The sequence below is a fragment of the Ovis aries genome, chromosome 3 (assembly GCF_016772045.2).
Source record: "Ovis aries strain OAR_USU_Benz2616 breed Rambouillet chromosome 3, ARS-UI_Ramb_v3.0, whole genome shotgun sequence".
Classification (NCBI taxonomy): domain Eukaryota; kingdom Metazoa; phylum Chordata; class Mammalia; order Artiodactyla; family Bovidae; genus Ovis; species Ovis aries.
In genome coordinates, this window is record NC_056056.1 from 207,392,147 (window position 1) to 207,412,779 (window position 20,633).

The window sequence follows — 20,633 nt, forward strand, 5'->3', positions numbered from 1 at the left end:
GCTTTTGTCTCAGTACCATGCTGTTTTGATGACTATAACTTTGTAGTATAGTCTGAAGTTAGCCTGATTCTTCCAGTTCTATTCTTCTTTCTCAAGATTGTTTTGGCTATTCAGGATCTGTTGTGCTTCCATACAAATTTAAAATTTATTGCTTAATTCTGTAAAATATGCCATCAGTAATTTGATAGGGATTGCATTGAATCTGTAGATTGCCTTGGGAGTATGGTCATTTTAACCATATTTAACCAAATTGATTCTTCCAGTCTAAGAACAAAGTATATCTTTCCATTTGTTTGAGTCATCTTCAATTTCTTTCATCAGTGTCTTGTAGTTTTCAGAGTACAGGACTCTTGCTTCCTTAGGTAGGTTTATTCCTAGGTATGCTATTCTTTTTGTATGTATGCATGTATGTATGTATGTATATGCTCAGTTGTTCAGTCATGTCTGATTCTTTGCAGGCCCATGGACTGTACCCTGCCATGCTCCTATGTCCATGCAATTTTCCAGGCAATAATACTGGAGTGGGTTGTCATTCTCTACTCCAGGGGATCTTCCTGATCCAAGATCAAAACTGTGCCTCTTGTGTCTCCTGCATTGGCAGGTTGATTCTTTTCGACTAACGCCACCTGGGAAGCCCTTTTGATATGATGGTAAATGGAACTGTTTCCTTAATTTCTCTTTCTGATAGCTCATTGTTAGTGTATAGAAAGGCAACAGATTTCTGTATATTCATTCTGTATCCTGCAACTTCACTGAATTCACTGATGAACTCTAGTAATTTTTTGGTAGTGACTTTAGGATTTTCTATGCAGTGTCATCTTGTCTGCAAACAGTGACAGCATTACTTCTTCCTTTCTAGTTTGGATTCCTTCTATTCCCCTTGTCTAAATTGCTGTGGATAGAACTTTAGATATTATGTCAAATAAAAATGGCAAGAGTGGGCATCCTTGCCTTGTTCCTGATCTTAGAGAAAATGCATTGAGCTTTTTCAACATTGCATATGATATCAGGTAAATTGCCTATATACAATCTATCTATCTATCTATATAAAGATATTACAAAATCTATATAAACAATAGAATGGGAAGGACTAGAGATCTCTTCAAGAAAACTAGAGATACCAATGGAACATTTCATGCAAAGATGGGCTCAATAAAGACAGAAATGGTATGGACCTAACAGAAGCAGAAGATATTAAGTAGAGGTGGCAAGAATACACAGAAAAAATATACAAAAAGATGTTCATGGTCCAGTTAACCATGATGGTGTGATCGTTCACCTAGAGCCAGACATCCTGGAATGTGAAGTCAAGTGGGCCTTAGGAAGCATCACTATGAACAAAGCTAGTGGAGGTGATGGAATTCCAGTGAAGCTATTTCAAATCCTAAAAGAGAGATGTGGTGAAAGTGCTGCACTCAGTATGCCAGCAAATTTGGAAAACTCAGCAGTGGCCACAGGACTGGAAAAGGTCAGTTTTCATTCTGATTGCACAGAAGGGCAATGCCCAAGAATGTTCAGACTACCACACAGTTGCACTCCTCTCACACACTAGCAAAGTAATGCTCAAAATTTTCCAAGCCAGGCTTCAACAGTATGTGAACCACGAACTTGCAGATGTTCAAGCTGGATTTAGAAAAGGTAGTCAGAGATCAAATTGCCAACATCTGCTGGATCATAGAAAAAGCAAGAGAATTCCAGAAAAGTATCTACACCTGCTTTGTTGATTATGCCAAAGCCTTTGACTGTGTGGATCACAACAAACAGTAGAAAATTCTTCAAGAGATGGGAATACCAGAGCATCTTATCTGACTCCTGAGAAATCTGTATGCAGGTCAAGAAGCAACAGTTAGAGCTGGACATGAAACAACAGACTGGTTCCAAATTGGGAAAGGAGTACATCAAGGCTGTATATTGTCACCTGCTTATTTAACTTATATGCAGAGTACATCATGCAAAATGCTGGGCTGGATGAAGCACAAGCTGGAACCAAGATTGCTGGGAGAAATATCAATAACCTCAGATACACAGATGACACCACCCTTATGGCAGAAAGTGAAGAGGAACTAAAGAGCCTTTTGATGAAAGAGGAGAGTGAAAAGGCTGGCTTAAAACTCAACATTCAAAAAACTAATACCATGGCATCCAGTCCCACCACTTCATGGCAAATAGATGGGGAAACAATGGAAACAGTGAGAAACTTTCTTTTCTTGGGCTCCAAAATCATTGCAGATGGTGACTGCAGCCATGAAATTAAAAGATGCTTGCTCCTTGGAAGAAAAGTTATGACCAACTTAGACAGCATATTCAAAAGCATAGACATTACTTTGTCAACAAAGGTCCGTCTGGTCAAGGCTATGGTTTTTCCAGTAGTCATGTGTGGATGTGAGAGTTGGACTATAAAGAAAGCTGAGCGCCAAAGAATTGATGCTTTTCAACTGTGGTGTTGGGAGAAGACTCTTGAGAGTCCCTTGGACTGCAAGGAGATCCAACCAGTTCATCCTAAAACAAATCAGTCCTGAATATTCATTGGAAAGACTGATGCTGAAGCTGAAACTCCAATATCTTGGCCACCTGATGCAAAGAGCTGACTCATTTGAAAGACCTTGATGCTGGGAAAGATTGAAGGCAGGAGGAGAAGAGGATGACAGAGGATGAGCTGGTTGGATGGCATCACCGACTGAATGCACGTGAGTTTGAGCAAGCTCCAGGAGTTGGTGATTGTCAAGGAAGCTTGATGTGCTGTAGTCCATGGGTTTGCAGAGTCAGACATGACTCAGTGGCTGAACTGAACTGAACTGAGATTGCCTATCTGCACTTCACTGTTCTTATTCTGGGGTTTTGTCTTGTTCCTTGTTTGGAACATGTTCCTCTGTTGTCTCATTTTGCCTGATTTGCTGTTTTCAGTTCTATGTAGGTGGTAGGTTGGTGACATTTCCCAACTTTGGAGAAATTACCTTCTATGGGAAATGTTCTATGATCCCAGCAGCATACTCCCCTCTGGTTACCAGAGCTTTGTGCTCTAGTTTGCCCCATATGTTGACAACACAAGTCCTTCTATTGTGGTTGGCTGACTACTGTCAGTGGTCTGGTAGGCATGGCTGGCCCCTAGTCTGGTTGTTTGCTAGACTCGGCCTTGTGCAAAAGCTGCAAGTCACTGCTTGGTGGGACTGGGTCATGGGGTAGCTGATTGCAGAGACCAGGGGTGTTTCAGAGCTAGTGCTGTTCTACTTGTGGTTTGAACCAGGTTTTACAGTAAGTGTGGGAGAGCCAGTGTTCCCAGATCTAGTGAAAGCCTGCTGGTGAGCAGGGCTGGTTCCTGGGGCAGCTGGCTGAGAGGTCCAACCTGTCTCGGAGTTGGTGTCCACCTGCTTGTTGGTAAGGCCAACGCCCAAGGGATCTTAGGGTTGATGTTCACCTACTGGTGCATGAAGTCAAGTCCTGGGGCAGCAGACAGAGTCAGCTCCTGGGGTCCCCTGCTGCAAGACCCAGGAATCCCAGAGTTGGTGTTGGTCTGCTGGTGGACAGGGCCAGGGCCCAGGGAATGCTGGTTGTAGGGTTGCATTGGTCCTGGGGCTGGGATCTCTGGGGGATAAGACTTGTCCCAAGGCTAGCACTAGCCCTCTGTTGGGTAGAGCTGGGTCCTGGGATCTCTGGCTGCAGAGCCCAGGGTCCTGGAGCTTAAAATTGTTAGCTGGTGGGCAGGGCCAATACCCAAGGTGTCCCTAGTCTAGTGTCAGCTCACTGGGTATGGGGGTGGTGAAACTGGGGCTCTGGCTGCAGGTCCCGGGGGATCCGTGTGCTAGTGCTGGTTTCCTGGTATGTGGGGCTGAGTCCTGGCCCTCTAGTGGGCAGGGCCATGTCCCAGGGTGTCTGTGGGCTCGGGGAGTCTCAAGGCAGCTAAGGGGACAGCAGTAGGGGTGTGCATCCCTGCCTGTTTACTTTCTTGGCCTCAGGTGTCCCACTTCTGTACTGACAGGCTAGTGACTGGGTCTGGGTCTTGGTGCTAATAAGCTGAAGGGAGGATTCCAAAATGACTTTTTCTAATATCAGTGTCCTTGTGGTAGAAGGAGCTCCCCAAAATGGCTGCTGTCAGCATCTGGGTCCCCAGGGTGAGTTCCGTCACATCCCGCCTCTCCAGAAGGCTTTCCAAGATTAGCAGGTGGGTCTGGCCCAGGCTTCTTTCAAATTGACTGCTTCTGCCCTGGGTCCCAGAGTGTGTGGGATTTTGTGTGTGTCCTTTAAGAGTGGAGTCTCTATTTCCCACAGCCCTCTGGCTCTCCCAAAAGTAAGCCCTGCTGGCTTTCAGTCAAATGTCCTGGGAGCTTATCTTCCTGGTGCAGGACCACTGGTTGGGGAATTCCTTGATCCTTGGGGAGAACCTCTGCAACTGTAATTATCTTCTCATTTGGTGGTCGCATACCTGGGTCTATGGGTCTTGACTATACTGTGCCCTGCCCCTCCTGCTTGTCATGTGATTCTTTCTTTATACCTTTAGTTGTAGAAGATCTTCTCTGCTAGACTTTGGTCTTTCTCATAAGCAGTTTTTACTTTTGTAGACTTACTTGAAGAGATGACTCAGGATCTTCCTCCTCTGTTATCTTGGCTATGCCCTCTGAACATTGTTATGTATTTCATGCAACTTCTTTAAAAAACTCAAAAGTGGTCTGTGATTGGCTAGTCTTGTGGACAATCCCTAGCATTTTATATTAATCACTTGTTGATGAGTGATGCCTTTTTAACAACAAGGTGTTCACCAAGATACACTTAGAGCTGTTCTTCCAAAGTAATTATCATATTCTGCTGGACAAGAGGGCTTTCCTGGTGGCTCAGTGGTAGGTAAAGAATCTGCCTACCAATGCAGGACATAGAGGTTCAATCCCTGGGTTGGGACGATCCCCCAGAGAAGGAAATCGCAACCCGCTCTACTATTCTTGCCAGGGAGATCTCATGGACAGAGGAGTCTGGTGGCTACTGTCCATGGGGTTGCAAAGAATCGGACATGTCTTAAGTAAACAACAACTGGACAAGAACAATGAGTTGCCCTGCAGGTGAGGGAGTGTGGTGAGCAATCTGATGGACCAGGTTCTGCCCTCTGAGAAGCTGCTGTCTGTGCTCTGACCTTCATGTGCCCAGGTGTTCTTCTCAGAGCAGTACTTCCTAGTGCGTTGTTATCATCAGTTCTGTGTTCAGTTTTGAGAGTATAATCCATCCAGAGGCTGCACACCTTTCACAACCCACTTCATGCTGATGCTGATTTAGGGACCCTTGGGTTGCTTTAGGGTTGAGTATTCATTAACTTATATCTGCTGCTGCTAAGTCACTTCAGTCGTGTCCGACTCTGTGTGACCCATAGATGGCAGCCCACCAGGCTCCCCCATCCCTGGGATTCTCCAGGCAAGAACACTGGAGTGGGTTGCCATTTCCTTCTCCAACACAGGAAAGTGAAAAGTGAAAGGGAAGTCACTCAGTAGTGTCCGACTCTTAGTGACCCCATGGACTGCAGCCCACCAGGCTCCTCCATCCATGGGATTTTCCAGGCAAGAGTACTGGAGTGGGGTGCCATTGCCTTCTCCTAACTGATATTAGTCACCCTCAAATTCAGCAAAATATTCTCTTCAAACTTAGTAGATTTCTAGCCTATTTGCTTTAACCCAATGTCATGTGAAAATAACCACCATCAAAGAATAACTACATATTTTGATCTATCCTGTGATCAGACCCTTCCTCTCAATTTATTAGCCACTGCCCTAAGGTCTTTGAAACCATGGGTTTGAGAGGGAAGGCAAGACGTAAATCTTCTCTTTGCTGGTAGGCTCATTGTCTTTATATGCAGAGCATCAGTTTTATTTTCTGCTAAATCTGAAGTTTTATCATCACCTTAATTTAGGGGACAGGATACTTAAGGTGGTTTTTTTTTTTTTTTCAATTCTGTAAGTTTCAAATTAAAGGACTCTCAATTAACTATATCTAATAGCTGCAGGCAGCTTTCCTGGTGGCTCAGTAGTGAATAAACAGCTTGCAATGCAGGAGATGCAAGAAACTCAGGTTCTATCCCTGGATCCAGAAGAGCCCCTGGAGGAGGGCACTGCAACCGTCTCCAGTATTCTTGCCTGGAGAATCCCATGGACAGAGGAGCTTGGGGTGGGGGCGCATATGTCCATGGGGTCATGGAGTCAGACACAACTGATGTGACTTAGCATGCACGCAGTAGCTGCAGGCAGAGGATGTCTCCCTCACAAAATTAGTATTTTTCCTTCCATTTCTTCTTGTAGTCTACTGGCTTCTAGTCTAAGCCCATCTCTCTCTTAAATGTTAAAAGTGGCAAGGAGGATTCATGCCATGTCAACCCTCTGATTTTTTTTTCTTTTTTTATGTACTTTCCCTTTTTTACACTTTTCCCAATATGTTATTCATTTTTCATCTTTAGTGAGCATATAATTTTCTTTTCAGTGTGACATCTGTCCAGATATTTTACCATGGATAACAATACTTATTAGCTTTCCACCCTACAATATCTATGTCATTAGTATATTATAGCCATGAATTCCGTTCAACCACATCCAAAATTTAGGTTTTATTACCAGAGTACCTTATTTGTGATAACCCATTCTAAATTATACAGGATTCTATTGGTGGTTTAGCTGCTAGGTCGTGTCTGACTCTTGTGACTCAATGGACTGTAGCTTGTCAGGCTTCTCTGTCCGTGAGCTTTCCTGGGCAAGAATACTGCAGTGGGTTGCCATTTCCTTCTCTGGCAGATCTTCTTGATCCAGGGATCAAACCTAGGTCTCCTGCATTACAGGGAGATTCTTTACTGTCTGAGCCACCAGGGAAGCCCGGGATTCCATTTAGCTGCATATAATAAAAATCCCAAATAGCATAAATTTGCAAATTAACATGGGTTCCCTCCCTTTACAAAATCATATTTTTGTTTGCTATCTGCCATATGTGCACTTTGCTTTCTTTTGTAAACTCTCTTGTTATATTTCTGTAGCATTTGGAAACTCTTCTACTAATTTTTGGGCTAAGACTTTAGCTCTGTCCTTGTTTTTCTAGAAATAAAGTTTGTAATTTTATTTCTTGATTTACTTGATTCTTTCAGAAGATTTTCAGGAAAAAAATTATGGAAATACCATCTCTGTGTCTGTCAAGTTCAAACTATGAATTCCATTGTCTGTTTAAATTCTTAGACTTTTATAAAGCATAAGGCATTGTGGTTGATAGGGCCAGCAAAATTCAGTAAAGCAGGAAGACTAGAAAGACAAAGCAACCGTTTACCCCGACTTGTAGTTTAGACAAGCTAGCTACAAAGATGTCTGAGAGTTTTGGGCACAAAATTGGTTTGAATCCCAGACATTTTGTTTGTGATGACTGTATAGGTGCTGCAGAGGACTTTTGAATGTAATAACTTGTTCATTTGAATTTTGTTGTATTTTACTAAAATCTGAAAGGTAATTTTGAGATTAGAATGAGCTATACTTTTTCGGAGTCTGGAAAGGAATAAATGATGAAAACCCATTAGTGCTTCTTTAAGCTGTATTGTATCTATTACCAAACAAAAGGAAATAACTCTAATTATTTCTTATATTTGTCCTTCATTTCTTCAGAAAGAAATAAATATAGATTTAGTTACTGATGTCAGGGAAAGTTTAATTTATTGATTAAAAGGGCTAAATCCAGGCACAGAAATTCAGTTAATGGCTTTTATGTTAAAATGCAGTCATAGCACAGATGTGGAGACTGGACTTGTGGACACAGGGTGTGAAGGAGAGGGTGGGATAAATTGAGAGAGTAGCATTAACATGTATACACTGCTGCTGCTGCTAAGTTGCTTCAGTCGTGTCCGACTCTGTGCACCCCAATAGACGGCAGCCCATCAGGCTCCCGCGTCCCTGGGACTCTCCAGGCAAGAGTACTGGAGTGGGGTGCCATTGCACACTACCATGTATGAAATAGATAGCTAGTGGGAAGCTGCTATATAGTGCAGGGAGCTCAGCCCAGTGCTCTGTGTTGACCTGGAGGGGTGGGATGGGGGTTGGGGTGGGAGGAAAGTTCAAGAGGGAGGGGATATATATATATATATAGCTGATTCATGTTGCATACAGCAGAAACTAACACAGCATTGTAAAGCAATTATACTCCAATTAAAAAATACATTAAAAAATGCAGTCATAGGCTTAACAGGTGGAGAAGGCAATGGCACCCCACTCCAGTACTCTGGCCTGGAAAATCCCATGGACGGAGAAGCCTGGTAGGCTGCAGTTCATGGGGTCGCTGAGTCAGACATGACTGAGCGACTTCCCTTTCACTGTTCACTTTCATGCATTGGAGAAGGAAATGGAAACCCACTCCAGTGTTCTTGCCTGGAGAATCCCAGGGACGGGGGAGCCTGGTGTACTGCCGTCTATGGGGTCGCACAGAGTTGGACACGACTGAAATGACTTAGCAGCAGCAGCAGCAGCAGCAGGCTTAACAGGAAAAAAAAATCCCTTAAAGGAGTAAATTATCAATATTCTAATCATGTACTCAGAGTAAATGGTATAAGGAAGCCATTCGGTGGTATAGACTAATGTGTTTACTAGCAGACTTATGAAATAAAGCTGAGAATGGAGTCTCCAAGTCATTTCTGGAAGAAGGATTTCTCTTTTGCCTTGGTCTCAACTATTTTAGGACTAAGGAAATAGGAGGATATCTATTTGTTTTGCTTTTTTGAGGGGGAAGTTGTTTTTCACTGGTTGTGTTTTATTTGCTTGAGATCAGTCTAGAGAGAGCAAGAGGTTAAAAGAAAAAATCTAAGAAACTGTTTTTATCCAAAGTCTTAGGTCTGTCGAAAAGTGGAATAGGATCATATGAATAAGAGTTAATGATATCTTAGAGTAATTTCATTCTCAAATAATGATTCAACAAGATCAAACTCAACTCCAGTCACTGTGTTGTAGAGGCATTATTTGCTGTAAAGTCTTAGCTCTGTTTAAAAAGCAACATGTTTGTTATTCAACTCAAATTTGGATGGAACTTGCTTCAAACATATTGAATGGATAAGTGGTGAAATTTTTGCACGGCTGAGTTATTCTATGCTGCTATGATAGAGAATATCATCAGATCTAGAACATTTTAGGAAATTGGCAAGGGCTGATGGTATATCTATGTCATGCTGATAGTAATGTCAAGGGATCTTAAGAATTAGTGATATTTAAAAAAAGGATTAGTCATATTTGACAGCTGCTGCTGCTGCTGCTACGTCGCTTCAGTCATGTCCGACTCTGTGCAACCCCATAGATGGCAGCCCACCAGGCTCTCCCGTCCCTGGGATTCTCCAGGCAAGAACACTGGAGTGGGTTGCCATTTCCTTCTCCAATGCAGGAAACTGAAAAGTGAAAGTGAACTTGCTGTCGTGTCCGACTCTTAGTGACCCCATGGACTGCAGCCCACCAGGCTCTTCTGTCCATGGGATTTTCCAGGCAAGAGTACTGGAGTGGGGTGCCATTGCCTTCTCCAGGCATCTCTAAAAGACTTAAGCATTTTGGAAAGCCCAATTCCATATGCCTCTTCTTTCTTTCCTCTCTTTTAAGATGAATTAAAGGAAATACTTTGTATCTTCTGCATAACTTGAATTACCTCCGAGTTGCTGAGAGTTGGACACAACTTAGAGACTGAACAACAAATGTTAAAAGAAGCTCTTACTTACCTTGATGACTGGCTCTCAACCTAGTGAAGCATGCCCTTAAAGCCTGTGCTCCATTTCTTCAGCTGTATAGCTGGTGTGTCTTTTCTTTATCTTTTAAAATCCAGCCATACCAAATTATTCATAATCCCTCAATTAGATCATCCCGTCTCATGATTGTATTCTTTAAATGCCATATCACATATCATTTACTTGGCAAACTTCTCATCTTTTTTTCAAAGCTCAGTTCAGATTTTTAGTACTCTTTATAGGTTTCTTACAAAGGCCCAAATAGAACTGATAACTCTTTCCTTAGTTTTGTATCTAAAACATGTATCTAGTTTTGGACTCACTATATGAACATGTATATCTTCTACCAAATTATGTGTTCTTGAAGGAGAGAGAAATCAGTGAACAATTGAGCATCCTTGAAAAGAAGTAACTTTGTCCCCCAGACATAAGTTTGGGAAATATATGTCGAGCAAAAAGTGTCTGCAGAGACACAGAAGCTTGAAAAACATCTTTAGGCTGGGGTAACAGGTATGATTGTCAGAGTAATAGATGTTAAGGCTTTTAAAGTGACATCATAGAGTTTTTTCGAGTATGCTAAAATAATGCTTATTATGTCTCCTTAATTTGGATAGATGAGTGCTATTGGGGAAGCTGCCAAAGTTTTCTGCTACAATTTCCTCAAAAAGAAAAAAACAAAAAACAAAAAACCGGTGGTAGTAATATCTACTCCTTCATGGGAATTGCACAGCAAGTGATCAATGTATGTTAGCTACTATGGTTATGATTATTATTAGTAGTATTAGAATTATCTATCCTTGCTGATAGACTGAACTCTGTGATAGATTTTTTAGCCCATCCAAATGCCTAAAACATTGTAAGTGCTTAATAACATTTGTTGAAAAGATGAATTATTGTATACACAGTAAAGAAACATTGACTTCTCTTGAAGACAGAAATTATGTGAAAATATTTGAAATTTAATATTTGTGGTTGTGACATAAATTTATTGGAAAGAGGACTTAAAAGCAAGGAGACCACTTTGGAAGTTATTGCAGAAGTCCACATGATGTATGGTGACAAATTACATCAAAGTAGTGGCAGTAAGTATGGAGAAAAAATATGCTGGAGAGTCGGTCAACTGGTACAGGTGGCTTTCACATGTGCCGTGTGTTGCGAGGGTCAAGAGTCTAGGCCATATAGTATTCTGCCTGGCTCCAAACCCTGTCCCTTCATTAACCTGCTGTGTGACCTTAGCAAATTGCTTCACTTCTGTGCATTTTAGTTTCCTTGTCTGTAATAATTATACCCTAAGGCAACAATAAGGATGAAATAATGATTGCTAAGTAAATACTAAGATGCCATATTTGTTGTTGTTGTTTAGTTGCTAAGTTGTGTCTAACTCTTTACGACCCTAGGGACTGTAGCCTGCTAGACTCCTCTGTCCATGGGATTTCTCAGGCAGAATACTGGAGTGGCTTGCCATTTCCTTCTCCGGGAAATCTTCCCAACCCAGGGATTGAACCTGGCTCTGCTGCTGAGTCTCCAGGCAGATTCTTTACCACTGAGCTTCCAGGGAAGCCCAAAATGCCACATACAAATATACATATATAGTAGGTGTTCACTTAATCTTCATTGCTATCATTATTATCATTATTTCTGAGGAGATAAACACAGGGGTTCAATTTCAGGTGGTTCTAATTTGGTCCTGGATACCATTAATTGAATAAAGACTACGGTGGCCTAATCAGTGCGTAATTCATTCAGTTTGGAACACCTTAAATTCCAGATGTTCAAATAGATCTGCTTATGAGTATAAATTTAAAGAGAAATGTATAGATGAAAACATATTTACTGGCAGCTGAGAGAAAATGTCCACTGAGGAGATGAGAAAGCTGAGGACAGAACTTTGATCGGGGAACATGTGACAGGTTCTGATAAAGTACTGTCAGGCAGGAAGGAGGAGAAAACAGGGGAAAAATAGTATCTCATGTATCAAGTGTGACAGATATCAAAGAATAGGTCTGTTTTTCATTTTGGAAATAGGAAGTAGATATATTAAAAGTCTTTACCTAGAACCACTTGAAACGGTTGGGGCAGACTCCAGATTGCAGTGGCTGCATATAGAGATAAAATGTAGAGAGAATGAACACACATTATCTGTGGGCTCCAAAGTGATGGATAATACAGGCAAAATACTGAATGGATAGAGTAATCATGCTCCAGAAATTATGGGTTCTATGAATCAAATTTCCATAATTATCTGATAGGGTAGTCCAGTGAAGGATGGGGAGGTCTGGAAATTGTTAAGCCCAACTCTAGGCAGAAAATCCAAGAGGAATGAATGGCTTCCCTTTCTCACTTTTGACTCCCTGCCTCACTCCCATCAGGAGAGAAGATCTTGGAATCGTGTTCTCTCTCACCAAAATATTATTTTTCAGCCCACAGGGAACCCAGACTAGTCGGAGGGGACATTCCCTGCTCCGGTCGTGTTGAAGTGAAGCATGGCGACACTTGGGGCACCATCTGTGATTCTGACTTCTCTCTGGAATCGGCCAACGTGCTGTGCAGGGAATTAGAGTGTGGCAGCGTTGTTTCCATCCTGGGGGGAGCTCACTTTGGAGAAGGAAATGGACAGATCTGGGCTGAAGAATTCCAGTGTGAGGGCAATGAGTCCCATCTTTCACTCTGCCCTGTTGCACCCCGCCCGGATGGGACGTGTAGCCACAGCAAGGACGTTGGAGTAGTCTGCTCAAGTGAGACCCAGACAACATGTTCGTTTTGTCCCCATATTGTGAAGAGGGTAGGGTTAGGTAGTCACAGACATCTTGTTAAAGCCCTGTCTCCTTCCAGGATACACAGAAGTTCGCTTGGTGGGTGGAAATACCCCGTGTGAAGGAAGAGTGGAGGTCAAGATTCTTGGGACCTGGGGACGTCTTTGCAACTCTCACTGGGACATGGAAGATGCTCACGTTTTGTGCCAGCAGCTTAAATGTGGAGTTGCTGCTTCTATCCCAGGAAGAGCACCTTTTGGGAAAGGCAGTGGGCAGCTCTGGAGACACATGTTCCACTGCACTGGGACAGAACAGCACATGGGTGATTGTCCTGTAACTGCTCTGGGTGCATCGCTGTGTTCTGAAGGGCAAGTGGCCTCTGTAATCTGCTCAGGTAAGAGAATAAAGGGCAGCCAGTGAGGAGCCTCTCCCATGGTGGTGTGCCTTAAGAGTGGGTATAAGCAGGGAAAGAGAGAGTGGGACGAACTGAGAGAGCAGCATTGATGTATATACACTACCACGTGTGAAAGAGATAGCTAGTGGGAAGATACTGTTTAACACAGAGAGCTCAGTTCATTGCTCTGTGGTGACCTAGAGGGGTGGGATGGGGGGTGTGGGAGGGAGACTCAAGAGAGAAGGCATATATGTATACTTGCAGCTGATTCATGTTATTGTACAGCAGAAACTAAACCAACATTAAAAAAACAATTATAATCCAGTAAAAAATATTCTATGATAAACCAAAGAGTATTAAAAAATATATGTATATATGTATGTATATATGTATGTATGTATATATGTATAACCAAATCACTGCTGAATTAACAGGAATTAACAACATTATTAATCAACTATACTTCCAAAAAGGAGCAGGTATACCTATGGCAAAGAATGGGAATAAAAGGAAATGATCTACTTTGAGAGATAATGAGAAGTGTACCAGAATATTAACTTCATTTGTCTTTTTAGTGGAAAGTAAACTTGATTTTCATGGACCTCATAGTTACATAGAGCTTATGTGTGTGGGTCAGTCGCTCAGTCATGTCTGACTCTTTGCAACTCCATTGACTGTGCCCACCAGGCTCCTTTGTCCGTGAGAATCTCCAGACAAGAATACTGGAGTGGGTAGCCATTCCCTTCCCCAGAGGATATTCCTGACCCAGGGATTGAACTCAGGTCTCCTCCCTTGCAGACAGGTTCATTACCATCTGAGCCATCAGAGAATCCCATTTAGGACTTACCATGTAACTTCTCAGGCTTCCCAGGTGATGCCAGAGGTGAAGAACCCAGCTGCAGGAGACATAAGAGACACAGGTTTTCCCTGGGTCAGGGAGATCCCGTGGAGGAAGGCATGGCAATCCACTCCACTATTCTTGCCTAGAGAATCCCACGGATGAGGAGCCTAGTGGGCACAGCCCATGGGGTTGCAGAGAGTCAGTCACGACTGGAGTAACTTAGCACAGGCACGCATGTGCCTTCTCAGAGGATCTGATTCATTCTTAGCCTGCTTGACCCAGACACCTTTCTCTAAAGCTATGTTTGTCCTGAGTTCATACATCTAGCATACCAGTTGATCTCTCTTCATTCCATGCTTCCCTGGTGGCTCAGACGGTAAAGTGTCTGTATACAATGCAGGAGACCTGGGTTTGATCCCTGGGTCGAGAAGTTCCCTGGAGAAGGAAAAGGCAACCCACTCCAGTATTCTTGCCTAGAAAATCCCATGGACGGAGGAGCCTGGTGTCCATGGGGTCGCAAAGAGTCGGACATGACTGAGTGACTTCACTTTCACTTCATTCCATCCTTTTGCATCTCTTGTGATGGATAATGTTTGGTGCTTGCAGGAAATCGGAGTCAGACACTATATCCATGCAATTCATCCTCTTCAGATCCGAAAAGCTCCATTGTTTTGGAAGAAAATGGTGTTCCTTGCATAGGTGAGAATCGGTGACCGATCTATGAGAATAATTTCCAAATCCTCAGAAATGTATTTATCACTGTTTCATTTGCTCTTTCAGGGAGTGGACAGCTCCGCCTGGTAAATGGAGGTGGGCGTTGTGCCGGGAGAATAGAGGTCTATCATGAGGGCTCCTGGGGCACCATCTGTGATGACAGCTGGGACCTGGATGATGCCCACGTGGTGTGCAGGCAGCTGGGCTGCGGTGTGGCCATTAATGCCACGGGTTCTGCTCATTTTGGGGAAGGATCAGGGCCCATCTGGCTGGATGAGGTGAACTGTAATGGAAAAGAATCTCGCATTTCTCAGTGCCATTCCCATGGCTGGGGGCGGCAGAACTGCAGGCATAAGGAGGATGCAGGAGTTATCTGCTCAGGTGAGTTCTGCAAAATGACAATTGGTTACAGTTTTGGAAGAAATGGCTGAGGTGGGGTGGTGGTAGGGAGGGATTGACCTGAGCAAACTCCTTGAACTACAGGTTCAGAGGGAACAGTTGTGAGATTCAGGCTGCCAGAAGTGTGGATCTGATGCATTAGTCTCCTTGAACTACAGGTTCAGAGGGAACAGCTGTGGCATTCAGGCTGCCGGAAGTGTGGATCTGATGCGTTAGTGCTACCTCATGTGCAACGTGGGCTTCTCAGGCGGCTCAGACAGTAAAGATGCTGGAGACCTGGGTTTGATCCCTGGGTGGGAAGTTTCCCTGGAGAAGGGAATGTCTACCCATTCCAATATTCTTGCCTGAAGAATCTCATGGACAGAGGTGCAGAGTTGCATGAGTTGCAGTCCATGAGTTGCAGAGTCAGACATGACCAAGCAACTAAGCACACAGACACACGTGCAAGGTAGTATGTAGTATGATATCAGAAAGAGGAAAATTCAGAAGTGAGTTTTCATGTCATGAAAATGACAGTAAAACTAACAATGAGAAATTCTTTTATAAACATATAGGGTGCTGGATGTTGGCTAAGGATTCAGTGTACCACACGATGATTCAGTTCAGTTCAGTTCAGTTGCTCAGTTGTGTCCGACTCTTTGCGACCCCATAAATCGCAGCACGCCAGGCCTCCCCGTCCATCACCATCTCCTGGAGTTCACTCAGACTCACGTCCATCGAGTCCATGATGCCATCCAGCCATCTCATCCTGGGTCGTCCCTTTCTCCTCCTGCCCCCAATCTCTCCCAGCATCAGAGTCTTTTCCAATGAGTCAACTTTTCACATGAAGTGGCCAAAGTACTGGAGCTTCAGCTTTAGCATTATTCCTTCCAAAGAAATCCCAGGGTTGATCTCCTTCAGAATGGACTGGTTGGATCTACTTGCAGTCCAAGAGACTCTCAGGAGTCTTCTCCAATACCACAGTTCAAAAGCATCAATTCTTCAGCGCTCAGCCTTCTTCACAGTCCAACTCTCACATCGATACATGACCACAGGAAAAACCATAGCCTTGACTAGACAGACCTTAGTCGGCAAAGTAATGTCTCTGCTTTTGAATATACTATCTAGGTTGGTCATAACTTTTCTTCCAAGGAGTAACCATCTTTTAATTTCAAGGCTGCAGTCACCATCTGCAGTGATTTTGGAGCCCCCCAAAAATAAAGTCTGACACTGTTTCCACTGTTTCCCCATCTATTTCCCATGAAGTGATGGGACCAGATGCCATGATCGTCATTTTCTGAATGTTGAGCTTTAAGACAACTTTTTCACTCTCCTCTTTCACTTTCATCAAGAGGCTTTTTAGCTCCTCTTCACTTTCTGCCATAAGGGTGGTGTCATCTGCATATCTGAGGTTATTGATATTTCTCCTGGCAATCTTGATTCCAGCTTGTATTTCTTCCAGTCCAGCGTTTCTCATGATGTACACTGCATAGAAGTTATATAAGCAGGGTGACAATATACAGCCTTGATGTACTCCTTTTCCTATTTGGAACCAATCTGTTGTTCCATGTCCAGTTCTAACTGTTGCTTCCTGACCGGTTTCTCAAGAGGCAGGTTAGGTGGTCTGGTATTCCCATCTCTTTCAGAATTTTCCACAGTTTCTTGTGATCCACACAGTCAAAGGCTTTGGCATAGTCAATAAAGCAGAAATAGATGTTTTTCTGGAACTCTCTTGCTTTTTCCATGATCCAGCGGATGTTGGCAATTTGATCTCTGGTTCCTCTGCCTTTTCTAAAACCAACTTGAACATCAGGGAGTTCACGGTTCACGTATTGCTGAAGTCTGGCTTGGAGAATTTTGAACATTACTTTACTAGCATGTGAGATGAGTGCAATTGTGCGGTAGTTTGAGCATTCTTTGGCATTGCCTTTCTTAGGGATTGGAATGAAAACTGACCTTTTCCAGTCCTGTGGCCACTGCTGAGTTTTTTAAACTTGCTGGCATATTGAGTGCAGCACTTTCACAGCATCATCTTCCAGGATTTGAAAAAGCTCAACTGGAATTCCATCACCTCCACTAGCTTTGTTCGTAGTGATGCTTTCTAAGTCCCACTTGACTTCACATTCCGAGATGTCTGGCTCTAGATTAGTGATCACATCATCATGATTATCTGGGTCATGAAGATCTTTTTTGTACAGTTCTTCCGTGTATTCTTGCCACCTCTTCTTAATATCTTCTGCTTCTGTTAGGTCCCTACCATTTCTGTCCTTTATCAAGCCCATCTTTGCATGAAATGTTCCCTTGGTATCTCTAATTTTCTTGAAGAGATCTCTAGTCTTTCCCAGTCTGTTGTTTTCCTCTATTTCTTTGCATTGATAGCTGAAGAAGGCTTTCTTGTCTCTTCTTGCTATTCTTTGGAACTCTGCATTCAGATGCCTATATCTTTCCTTTTCTCCTTTGCTTTTTGTTTCTCTTCTTTTCACAGCTATTTCACAGCCATTTTGCTTTTTTGCATTTCTTTTCCATGGGGATGGTCTTGATCCTTGTCTCCTGTACAATGTCACGAACCTCATTCCATAGTTCATCATGCACTCTATCTATCAGATCTAGACCCTTAAATCTATTTTTCACTTCCACTGTATAATCATAAGGGATTTGATTTAGGTCATACCTGAATGGTCTAGCGGTTTTCCCTACTTTCTTCAATTTCAGTCTGAATTTGGCAATAAGGAATTCATGATCTGAGCCACAATCAGCTCTGGCGGCTGCGAGCTGGCTCAGTAAGTGCAGATGGCTGCGAGCCGGCTCATGAGAGCCGGCTCACTAAGCGTGGCCGAGAGGAGCTACCCCACGTCCGAGGTCGGGGCAGCGGCCTAGAGTGCCAGGCTGCGACACGATGATTACTGTGTTAATAAAGTAGATTAAAAAGGATGAGAAGAGGACTTCCCTGGTGGTCCAGTGGTTGAAAATATGCCTGCCAGTGCAGGAGACACGGGTTTAATCTCTGGTCTGAGAAGATTCCACATCCACAGGGCAACTAAACCCATGCACCACAACTACTGAGTCCACCCTCTGGAGCCCATGCCCCTCAACAAGAGAAGCCACCAAAATTAGAAGCCCACACACTGCAACTAGAGAGTAGCCCCAGCTCATTGCAACCACATGAAGCCCATGTGCAGTAATAAAGACTCAGGATAGCCAAAAATAAATAAAACTTTTCTTTTTTTTTAAAGGAGAAAAAGAAATACATTTGGTACCACATTCTACAGATAAAAAGACCACCACACCCAAGTAATTTTTTATGACAAAGAATCACAATGAGATACTGCTCTTATTTTGTATACACGATAAGATATTGGAAAGCATTGTGAACTAGAAAAATGTACTCAATTGTAAGGTATTGGTGAAAAAAATGGTGCTATGACTTAGCAAAGTGAAAAATTCTATATGCCAGATGTGATTTTGCTCTCACATTTAATGACATAAATATGGTAGAGGACATATAAAACAAAACTAGCTCAGCTGGTAAAGAATCCATTTGCAGTGCAGGAGAACCCCGGTTTGATTCTCGGGGTCAGGAAGATTCCCTGGAGAAGGGATAGGCTACCCACCTCAGTATTCTGGTCTGTATAGTCTCTAAGGTCACACAGAGTTGGACACAACTGAGCAACTTTCACTTTCACTTTTCAAAGTGTCAGAAAGACAAGACAGGAAAAAAGACACAGATGTGTATAACGGACTTTTGGACTCAGAGGGAGATGGAGAGGGTGGGATGATTTGGGAGAATGGCATTCTAACATGTATACTATCATGTAAGAATTGAATCGCCAGTCTATGTCTGACGCAGGATACAGCATGCTTGGGGCTGGTGCATGGGGATGACCCACAGAGATGTTATGGGGAGGGAGGTGGGAGGGGGTTCATGTTTGGGAACGCATGTAAGAATTAAAGATTTTAAAATTAAAAAAATAAAAAACTAAAAAAAAAGTGTTAGAAAGGGAACTATTGTATTTTAAGGTAATGTATACAAAACATTGGTTTTAGTGTCTGAGTATCTCACTAAATTTTAACTGTCAAGGACAATTGTCCAAAAATGAACGGATCAGGGATACAAAGTCAAAATTACGGTAATTTAGAGAGAAAACCCCCAAACTGTGTAATTCATAAAAGGCTCTGAGTAAGCTTTTGATGGAGGTTTAGATGTCAACTTAGAGTCACTGTTGGCATTTTAGAGGTCCCTAATTACAAAATCCAAGATTAGAAAATCTGAAAATATTTCTAGAACAAATATTTTAAGAAAATCTACCAAATCATCAGTTCAGTCCAGTTAAGTTGCTCAGCCGTGTCTGACTCTTTGCAACCCCTTGAATCACAGCATGCCAGGCCTCCCTGTCCATCACCAACCCCAGAATTCACCCAAACTCATGTCCATCGAGTCAGGATGCCATCCAGCCATCTCATCCTCTGTCGTCCCCTTCTCCCAGCATCAAAGTCTTTTCCAATGAGTCAACTCTTCGCATGAGGTGGCCAAAGTACTGGAGTTTCAGCTTTAGCGTCAGTCCTTCCAATGAACACCCAGGGGTGATCTCCTTTAGAATGGACTGGTTGGATCTCCTTGCAGTCCAAGGGACTCTCAAGAGTCTTCTCCAATACCACAGTTCAAAAGCCTCAATTCTTCGGCACTCAGCCTTCTTCACAGTCCAACTCTCACATCCATACATGACCACAGGAAAAACCATAGCATTGACTAGCCCGACCTTTGTTGACAAAGTAATGTCTCTGCTTTTGAATATGCTATCTAGGTTGGTCATAACTTTCCTTCCAAGTAGTAAGCGCCTTTTAATTTCATGGCTGCAAGCACCATCTGCAGTGATTTTGGAGCCCCCCAAAATTAAGTCTGACACTGTTTCCACTGTTTTCCCATCTATTTCCCATGAAGTGATGGGACCAGATGCCATGATCTTCGTTTTCTGAATGTTGAGCTTTAAGCCAACTTTTTCACTCTCCTCTTTCACTTTCATCAAGAGGCTTTTTAGTTCTTCTTCACTTTCTGCCATAAGGGTGATGGCATCTGCATATCTGAGGTTATTGATATTTCTCCCGACAATCTTGATTCCAACTTGTGCTTCTTCCAGCCCAACGTTTCTCATGATGTACTCTGCATAGAAGTTAAGTAAGCATGGTGGCAATATATAGCCTTGACATACTCCTTTTCCTATTTGGAACCAATCTGTTGTTCCATGTTCAGTTCTAACTGTTGCTTCCTGACCTGCGTATAGGTTTCTCAAAAGGTAGGTCAGGCGATCTGGTATTCTCATCTTTTTAAGGATTTTTCACAGTTTATTGTGACCCACACAATCAAAGGCTTTGGCATAGTCAATAAAGCAGAAATAGATGTTTTTCTGGAACTCTCTTGCTTTTTCGATGATCCAGTGGGCGTTGGCAATTTGATCTCTGGTTCCTCTGCCTTTTTTAAATCCAGCTTGAACATCTGGAAGTTAATGTTTCACGTATTGTTGAAGCCTGGCTTGGACAATTTTGAGCAATACTTTACTAGCATGTGAGATGAGTGCAATTGTGCGGTAGTTTGAGCATTCTTTGGCATTGCCTTTCTTTGGGATTGGAATGAAAACTGACCTTTTCCAGTCCTGTGGCCACTGCTGAGTTTTCCAAAGTTGCTGGCATGTTGAGTGCAGCACTTTCACAGCATCATCTTTCAGAATTTGAAAAAGCTCAACTGGAATTCCATCACCTCCACTAGCTTTGTTCGTAGTGATGCTTTCTAAGTCCCACTTGACTTCACATTCCAGGATGTCTGGCTCTAGGTGAGTGATCATACCATCGTGATTATCTGGGTCA

The 20,633-nt window shown here is 42.9% G+C and overlaps 1 protein-coding gene across 10 annotated transcripts in view; it reads left to right on the plus strand.

Moving 5' to 3' along the window:
- The window catches only part of LOC105612575 (scavenger receptor cysteine-rich type 1 protein M130), a 41,482-nt gene that overhangs the window by 9,624 nt on the left and 11,225 nt on the right, over positions 1 to 20,633 (plus strand). For all 10 annotated transcript variants that reach the window (XM_060413457.1, XM_027967896.2, XM_060413460.1 and 7 more), the window contains exons 7-10: positions 12,115 to 12,429; positions 12,527 to 12,841; positions 14,289 to 14,381; positions 14,463 to 14,777. In XM_060413457.1, coding sequence (XP_060269440.1) covers positions 12,115 to 12,429; positions 12,527 to 12,841; positions 14,289 to 14,381; positions 14,463 to 14,777 — 1,038 coding nt within the window. The remainder of the gene's footprint in view (positions 1 to 12,114; positions 12,430 to 12,526; positions 12,842 to 14,288; positions 14,382 to 14,462; positions 14,778 to 20,633) is intronic.